Raw genomic sequence first — 9,510 nt, 5'->3', positions numbered from 1 at the left:
TTACAGCAGAGTAGTTGTCTTGAACGGAACCCCATAGTAAGTTAGGGACTATGTGTAATGACTTCTGCATTTTCATTTCTAATCTTTATACATTTGGTCCAAATTTTAACTTTTATTTTATGTTGAGGTGTAATCCATAATGAAGGCTGTAGTCTTTGATCTTCATCAGTGTTTCAAATCTTCTTTGCTTTCAGTAAGCAAGGCTGTGTCATCTCATATCGCAGGTTGTTAATGAGTCTTCCTCCAATCCTGATGCTGTGTTCTTCTTCATATAGTTTAGCTTCTCAGATTATTCACTCAGCATACACATTGAGTAAGTATAATGAAAGGATACAATCCTGATACACACCTTTTCTGATTTTAACCACACAGTATCCCCTTGTTCTGTTCGAACAACTGCCTTTTGGTCTGTACAGTTTCCTTATGAGCACAATTAAGTGTTCTGGAATTCTGAATCTTCGCAATGTTATCCATAATTTCTGTGATCCACACAGCTGAATGCTTTTGTGTAGTCACTAAAACACAGGTAAACATCCTTCAAGAATTATTGTTTACATTAGTATTATTTATATTACTATAAAGCTGCAGTAATCAAGACTACCAATCGCAGTTTCTGTTGGGTTTCATCTAGTATAAGTACAGTTTAGAAGATAGCCAGTAACTTGGGAACACTTTTGTATGCAGAATTTGGAGTGCCCTGAGACCCCCTCCTGTGACAGGCAGAATAATGCTCCTCAAAAGATGTCCATGGTGTAATCACCGGTACCTGTGAATATTTATGTGCCAAGAAGGGATTAACATTGCAGATGGAATTGAGGTGCTAATCAGCTGACTCTAAAAGAAGATAACCCTAGACTATCCAGGTGGGCCCAGTGTAATTACAAGGGTCTCTTAAATGTGGAAGAGAGAGGTAGAAGAATCACAGTCAGAAAAAGATTTGAAGATGTTGTGCCACTGGCTCTGAAGATGGAGGAAGGAACCAAGAGTCAAGTGGGCCTCTAGAAGCTGGAAAAGGCAAGAAAAGGGATTCTCCCCTAAAGATTCCAGAAGAAATGTGGCCCTGCCAACACCTTAATTTTAGCCTAGCGAGACCCATTTCTGACTTCTGACCTCCAAAACTGCAGGGTAATAAATTTGTGTTGTTTCAAGTCGCTAAGTCTCTGGTAATTTGTTACAATAGAAATAAGAAAGTAATATACCTCTTTTCTGAGATTTTGGACCACTTTGGTGGTCCCACACTGTAACCTCACTCTTCTTAGCCCAGTCAGACTACTAGTATCTGGCTTGGTCTCTATTCTAAAAAACACTGTGGTTTGAAAACTATCTCCAACAAATGAGATGGATGACTGTTAAACTCTTCTTGTGTGCTCCCCTTTTCTCAAAGATAGTGGCCCCTCAGTCTTGCCTGTGTTGGTTCTTCTCCAATGCCTTCAAATGGTTGTTCTGTATACTTTTACGGTTTTCATAGTCTTTTTGGTGGGAGGGTTTGATAAAATAATGAAACTATAGATTCCCCCTAGGACAGGGATTCTCAAGTTTTTCTGGTCTGAAATCCCTTTATACTCTTAAAAATTAAGGGCCCAAACAAGCTTTTGCTATTGTGGGTTATGGCTATCAATATTTACTATATTCAAAATTCAAACTGAGAAAATTTTAAAATATTGATCCATTCATTTAAAAGTGTAATAATCCCATTACATGTTAATATAGATAACACTTTTTATGAAAAATAATATTTTACAAAACAAATACTAGTGAGAAGAGAGCATCGTTTTTCATTTTTGCAAATCTCTGGCTTAACAAAAGCAGCTGGAGTCTCAAAATTGCTTCTACATTCAATCTGTTGTAATATATTGTTTTCATAAAAGTATATGAAAAATCCATCTTCATGCAGATGTATAGCTGGAAAGGGAGGAAGATTTCAAAACATTGTAGATATTCTTTTTGATATCACTCCAAAACTAAACAAGTGACAATCTTTTAAATGTTAGCTGCAATATGGAATCTGAAATCGTATCTATGAACTTTATGTATTCTGTTGTATTAAAATCTATTGGTCTCTCTTGCACTTTACCATGGACTGCCAGAAGAATGAACAAATCTGTCTTGAAAGAAATATAGCCAGAATGCTCCTTAGAAGCAAGGGTGGCGAGACTTCTCTCACGTACTTTGGATATGTTATTAGGAGGGACCGGTCCCTGGAGAAGGACACCATGCTTGGTAAAGTAGAGGGTCAATGAAAAAGAGGAAGACTCTCAACCAGATGGATTGACACAGTGGTTGCAACAATGGGCTCAAACACGGCAACGACTGTGAGGATGGCACAGGACTGGGCAGCGTTTTGTTCTGTTGTACATAGTGTAGCTATGAGTCAGAACCTACTCAACAACACCTAACAACATCCTGCCTTTGAATGAATCTTTTTACCCATCTCTGATTTTATATCATGTTATTAGTCATTTGGAAAATATTAGTTCACTGAATAATGCACATCTTCCAAATATTAACACATTTTATCAAACAATAATTGAAAAATAATACACCTTATCATTTATCAACTATCTCTTTATCTGACATTTCACATTTACAATAGTAAAAAATCTACTATCTGACTAATCTGCTCGTTAATGACGTACATCTGGAAGTAGCAAATGCCGAGGTGCAAGGCAAAAGTAACACTGGCTGTGATGGTTAAGGTTATATGTCAACTTGGCTGGGCTATGATTCTCACTGGTTTGGCAGTTATGTCATTATGTAATTTGGCAGTTATATAGTGATGTATTTTGGCAGTTACACAATGATGAAATCTGGAAGTTATGTAATGATGTAAACACCCTCCATTTTGTGATCTGATATGGTCATCCTCCACTTTCACATAAAGCCGATTTCAAATAATGACCTGATTTTGGAATGTAATAACGCAATACATGAGGAGAGGACGTATTTGTTAGAATCACCACCAATCTCATCAGACAAACTTGTAAGCATTAAGAAGCTGTCAAGCTCTTGGTGGCAGGTGAAAAGATTCCCAATATTCCAATTTTCTTGAAGTCTCAAATTTTATCACTGTCCATTGTTTTCCTTGAAGTGACAGGGTCACTTCATTAACTTTTTAGAAAACATCTGCCAAATACTCAAGTCTGAATAACCATAGTTTTTCAGTCATTTTTTCAAGTAAAAATGATGTTACATGAAAAAAAACAGGTAGTTCAGCTTGCAACTAAATATTCATCAACCATCATAACCTGGTATGCAGTTGAAGTGCTTTATGTGAGCCTCTCATTTTATCACAAGGAATATTAAAAAGATATATACTTAAGGATCAAGATTTAATAAAATTATTAGTAGTGCTTCATCAAGGACATTCTTAAGTGAAACTGGCTTTTTTTCCCTGTATGAGTGTAACTGTGAAGAGTACAATGACTTACATTTAGGGGCCACTGCCTTCATTTGGAGCCCTGGTGGCACAGTGGTTAAGAGCTCAATTGCTTACCGAAAGGTTAGCAGTTCAAATCCGCCAGCTGCTCCTTGGAAACCCTATGAGGCAGTTCTACTCTCTCCTTTAGGGTCACTATGAGTCGGAATCAACTCGACAGCAACGGGTTGTTTGTTGCTGTTGCCTTCATTTGTGCTAAGGCACCAGCAGTTATACACACTACTGCTTTTTCACCATGAGTGAAAATGTCAACACAGTGAGCGGTTAAAAAAACATGTATTAGTATTACTAGAAAAATAAATTTGATCTCTCTGTCCCCCTGTAAGGGTGTCAGTGACCCCCCAGGCATCTCAAAGTCATACTTTGAGAACCACTGCACTAGAATAACTTCTTGACCAAATTTTTCAAACAAATTATAAATTTCTAAGACAGATAGCCTTATACATCATGCTCTGGAAATAATCTGCTTCAGTTACAAGCCAAATAGTATTATGCATTCTTTTACACTAAAAACAATGTTGAACAGCTACAATGAGCTCTTTACAGTGCTATCTACAGAGGAAATAAAGACAAATGACCAGCCCTGCCCTTGAGGAGCTCATGGCCTAAGCGGAAAACTTAAACGCAGATTACCACAATATTTTTGATAAGGGTAATGAGAGAGATATGCACAGGATGCTATGAGAGCAATAGCACAGGAGAAAGGCATTTAAAGCCTCGGATCAAAGAAGGTTTTCTAGAAATAAATGACAAATGAACTTAAAAGGAGAAAAGGAGTTAGCCAGACAAAGAGTAACACATGAGAGCAACTTTAGGCAAAGAACGAAGGTACAATGAAAAGCACAGAAGAAAGAAAACAGCATACCTTGGTCAGGAAGCTACAAGAAATTCCCTGTGAGCCAAAAAGAGAGGATGAGATTAAAGGAACAGAATGATTACAGTTTAGTGGTAAGAAAAGATTACGGAAACATCTGCCTGAATTTGAATTCCGGTTTCACCATTTTCTAGCCAAGAGACCTTTAGAACTTCTGACTGAGGACTTCAGTGTCTGCTTCCCCAAAACAGTGGATGAAACTGTCCTGACTTTCCACATGATTTCCCTGACTTTTACTTCCTGTTCTTCCAAAATTTGTGCAAGGCCTAAGTCCTACACTAAACTCTCATATCCGAAGTACTTATGAAATACGATCTTTCTGCCTAACAAAAGCCAAACTGATTACATGTCAATATTTTTTTAAATTATTTAAAAGAAAATCTAAAACATTTATCACAATTGTAATTTTGCTAAAACAAACTTTATGATATACCCCTTTAAAGAAGAACCACTGGTGCTTATTTATCAACCTAGAAGGTTTCCAACTAAATAAGCATTTCAATGTTTTCATAACACCAGTCAACAATCGCTAATCTGAAACCCTTGGAAAGAGATGTTTCAAAATAGACTTTTTCAAATTTGAGAAAGATAATAAAGTACATATCCATATATTATTGAATACCCTCAGGAATGTCTAGAGCAGCACCCCATAACCAAACACATTAATATCTCAGCAGGGAAACATGAATATTCACACCAAGTACAATAAATAGAGTAGGAATAGCCTTATGTCATTTTAGGTCAGAAACGAGCTACAAAAACCCTTTCCATCTTCAGAGCTTTGGGGATTGAGGAATTGTGGATAAGAAATCATGCACCCGTATTTCTTTTTTTAGGCAGTGCTATATTTTAATTTTTTGCATAAATATTAGGTCTCCAATTCCATCATGTTATCTTTAGATTAACTAGCTGCTTTTAGTGGAGCTATTGTGGACTGTCAGAGAACAAACAAACCAGTCTTATAAGAAATACAACCAAAATGTTCCTTAGAAGCAAGGATGGTGAGACTTTAGACACATCATCAGGAAAGACCAATTGCTAGAAAAGAACATCTTGTTTGGTAAAGTAGAGGGTCAGCGAAAAGAAGGGAAATCCTTGGTGAGATAGACTGACACAACATTCACAACAATGGACTCCAACATACCAACAACTGTGAAGATGGCACAGGACCGGGCAACATTTTGTTTTGTTATTCATAAGGTCACTGTGACTCAGAGCCAACTCAACGGCAACTAACAATAACAACGCCCTAATATTACTGTCATTAGTTAATTCCATTTTGTTAGTAGTTTTTGTTCCTTATGTAGGCATATGCCTGTGAGTACACAGTAGTGTGACAAGAGACCCCTGAAGCAATGAACATAAAATCGTTTATTTCCTGGGGCAGAAATTTTACGGAGTGACTTGGGATCAATCTCCAGAAATTAAACTGATTTTAAAATTCTCTATACACACCACATATAGCCATATGCTGCACTGCTCCTCACTTGGGTCATTTCCTACTCATCATCCTTCAGGTCTCAGTTTAAGTGTTTTTTTCCTCAAAAACCCTTCTCTGATACCACAGGCATTTACTGTCCAATATCACAAAAGGAAAACCTATCGAGCATCTGAAATACGGCTAGTCTGAATTGAGATGGGCTGTAAGTGTAAAACACATACTGGATTTCAGATTTATAAAATATATCACTGATAGTTTTTATACTGACTACATGCTGAAGGAGCCCTGGTGGCGCAGTAGTTAAGAGCTCAGCTGCTAACCAAAAGGTTGGCTGTTCGAATCCACCCTCAGCTCCTTGGAAACCCTATGCGGCAGTTCTACTCTGTCCTATCGGGTCACTAGGAGTCGGGATCAACTCAACGGCAATGGGTTTACATGTTGAAATTAAAATATTTTACTAGTAGATTAAATAATAATAAATTGTTAAAATTAATTTTACCAATTTTTCCCCTTTTTAATGTGTGTTTGTTGTGTGCCGTCAAGTGGATTCCCACTCATAGAGATCCTATAGGACAGAATAGAACCGCCCCATAGGGTTTCCAAGGCTATAATCTTTATGGAAGCAGACTGCCACATCTGGTGGGTTTGAACTACTGGCCTTTCAGATAGCAGCCAAGCACTTCACCACTGTACCACCAGAGCTCCCTCGTCTTCCTAACTAGACTAAATTCTGTGAGGTCAGAGAGCATGTCTTTCTGGTTCAAAATTATATTCTCAGTACCTTTTACCACAGTGCACATTTAATGAATTGTTTCCATATTTAAACACACATTTTATAATAGAGTATTTAAAATGCTGGATTTTTTAAGATAAGATAGCAATATCAATGAAATCCCAACTTCTCACTTGCCATGGATGCTTTTGGCTATACCTTCTGAATCTCTCAGAATTATACATTCACTTTTTTTTTTTTTTTCTGTAGGTAGTGGTTCTTTAAAAGAAAAAGCTGAGAATGACTTCTAAGTTTTCTTACACATTTTGATAATATAAGCGAACAATCCTGGCTTTTAGGGTTTTTTTTTAATTATCATTATTGTACTTTAGATGAACAAACTAGTTTCTCATTAAACACTTTTGTTTGGTGACATTGGTTGCCAACCCCACGACATGTCAACACTCCCCCCTTCTCCACCTTGGGTTCCCTGTTACCAGCTTTCCTGTACCCTCCTGCCTTCTCATCCTTCCCCCTGAGTTGGTGTGCCCATTTAGTCTCATTTTATGGGCCTGTCTAATCTTTGGCTGAAGGGTGAACCTCAGGAGTGACTTCAGTACTGAGTTAAAGGAGTGTCCGGGGGCCATATTCTCAGGGTTACCCCAGTCTCTGTCAGACCAGTAACTCTGGTCTTTTTTTGTGAGTTAGAATTTTGTTCTACACTTTTCTCCAGCTCTGTCCAGGACCCTCTATTGTGAATCCTATCAGAGCAGTTGGTGGTGGTAGCCAGGCATCATCTAGTTGTGCTGGACTCAGTCCTGTGGAGGCCGTGGTACTTGTGCTCCATTATTCCTTTGGACTAATCTTTCCTTTGTGTTTTGGTGTTCTTCATTCTCCCTTGCTCCAGATGGAGTGGGACCAGTGGAGTATCTTAGATGGCTGCTCGCAAGCTTTTAACACCCCAGATGCTACTCATCAAAGTAGAATGTAGAACATTTTCTTTATAAACTATGTTATGCCAACTGAGCTAGATGTCCCTGACACCATGGTCCCCAGAGCCCTCAGCCCAATAATTCAGTCCCTCAGGGAGTTTGGATATGTCTATGAAGCTACCATGACCTTGCCTTGGTCAAGTTGTTTTGACTTCCCCAGTACTGTTTACTGTATTACCCTTTACCAAAGTTACCACTTACCTATTGTCTATTTAGTGTTTTTCCTGTTCCACCCCTCCCCTCCCTAGTAACTATCAAATATTGTCTCTATGTGTAAACCTTTTCATAAGTTTTTATAACAGTGGTCTCATACAGTATTTGTCCTTCTGTGATTCATTCAGCATAATGCCCTCCAGATTCATCCATGTTGTGAGATGTTTCACAGATTCATCACAATCCTGACTTTTAGACTTAAAATTAGTCATTAAGAAATTCAGAGTTCTCAGTAAACAAATGACCAATCATCATTTGATTTGCACTGAATTTACTGGTATCACGGAGCAAATATATGTTACTTGGGGGGAAAGAAAATTTTGACAAAGTGATTCACAAATACATGGTACTATTAGCAGCTATTCAGAAAACACAGAGCATATCTGATATAAAACTTTTGCCTTTCCAAGGCAGGGACAAGATGGAGGAGTAGTCAGACGGCTTCCTATAACCCTCTTACAACAAAGACCTGGAAAAACAAGTGATTTGATTGTATATGAATATCTAGAAGCCCTGAAAAAGGCAAAGTTGAGGAATCGGACTCAGTGGCGGGGGAGAGGGAGACAGTTCAGAAGAAACGAGGAGGACCAGAGCTGCAGCAGAGGGACTGCAGCTCTTCAGCCGTTCCAGGTCCGCAGTGAAGCAGGCAAACAGCTGTGTGCGTGCTCTGGAGGCAGTTTCCACATCGAGAGAAATCTGGCAGCAGAGATTCTACTTGGACACTCCGAACCAGTGAAAAGCAGCTCCCAAGTGGCTAAAGATAAGCACATGTGTGCAGCCTTTCACGGGGATTTGGAGAAAGAAAAAAAAAAGCCCATTTGGGAAAAACCTCTCTCCCTTTTACCTCCTCCCTCCCCGCTGTGCACCGGGAGTCTGCTGGGCTGGAAGTACATCCCAAAAGGCACCCTGACCCTTTCTCCTGGCCTTGGAGAGGGAACTAATAACCTACTGGCTCCAAGCCAGGAACTCAGGGTCAGCACAGCTCCTTTTCTAGGCACAGGCGGAAGGGGTCTGCAGACTCTGAGTGCCTTACACCCCTGTATAGACTTGTGGGGACCGATCTCAACAGCGTTAGCCCTCACTACCACAGTACAACAGGGTGAACATCTGAAGTTTAACTTCAACTGTTTCAGCTGTGAAGTGGCAGATTTGCGACCCTCGACACAGCCCTGCCCCAGAGGCAGACACCTTTACTGATCTATACCAGGGGCTTGAGGACCGGTGGTGTCACCTATGCCACCTAGTCACCTGCTACAGGAGTCCAAGAAAAAGTGGTGCCCTTGAGTCTTTACAGCCAACAGAGGGGGTGCTCATAGTCCGGCTGCAAAACTTACCTACCTACTCACCCTAGGGAATAGGGACACGTTTTCCTTTCAGACTCTCAGAGGCAGCCATCAGCCCCCTGCCTGGCTCAGTGTGTGACCCCCTGCCAAAGCCAGATACCAGTGCCTACACCAATCACCCATGCCTCTCTAAGAGTGTAGATGAGAGCCTGCACCACACACTTGGTGACCGACTGCCTGGACACCTGAGCTGAACCCGTACAGGAAAACTTAGCGAACTCCTGTGTGCATACGTACTTAGTTACAGAACTAACTACCTGGTGATAGGATGTTAGAGCTTCAAACACACCGATAATGAAACCAGCACACAGGAGCAGCCTATTGGGGCATATCAAAACAAAACAAAACAAGAAACTAGGAGTCACTAAACAAATATAAAATAAAATTATAATAACTTATTGATGGCTTGGAGACAACAGTCAATATCAAATCACATAAACAGGCAGTCCATGATGGCTTCAGCAAGCTCCCAAAATAAAGAATCAATAAATTCTCTAGA

General features: G+C 39.6%; 1 protein-coding gene across 1 annotated transcript in view; it reads right to left on the bottom strand.

Annotated features, from left to right (window-relative positions):
• Positions 1–458: 458 nt before the first annotated feature.
• The window catches only part of PARPBP (PARP1 binding protein), a 125,397-nt gene continuing 116,345 nt past the window's right edge, over positions 459–9,510 (bottom strand). The window contains exon 13 of the mRNA XM_023728968.1: positions 459–515. Within this exon, the coding sequence (XP_023584736.1) occupies positions 513–515 (3 nt within the window). The 3' untranslated portion in view covers positions 459–512. The remainder of the gene's footprint in view (positions 516–9,510) is intronic.

Source organism: Trichechus manatus, unplaced genomic scaffold (assembly GCF_000243295.1).
Source record: "Trichechus manatus latirostris isolate Lorelei unplaced genomic scaffold, TriManLat1.0 scaffold00027, whole genome shotgun sequence".
NCBI lineage: Eukaryota > Metazoa > Chordata > Mammalia > Sirenia > Trichechidae > Trichechus > Trichechus manatus.
Note: the sequence above shows the minus strand (reverse complement) of the source record. Positions and strands in the feature narration are given on the sequence as shown.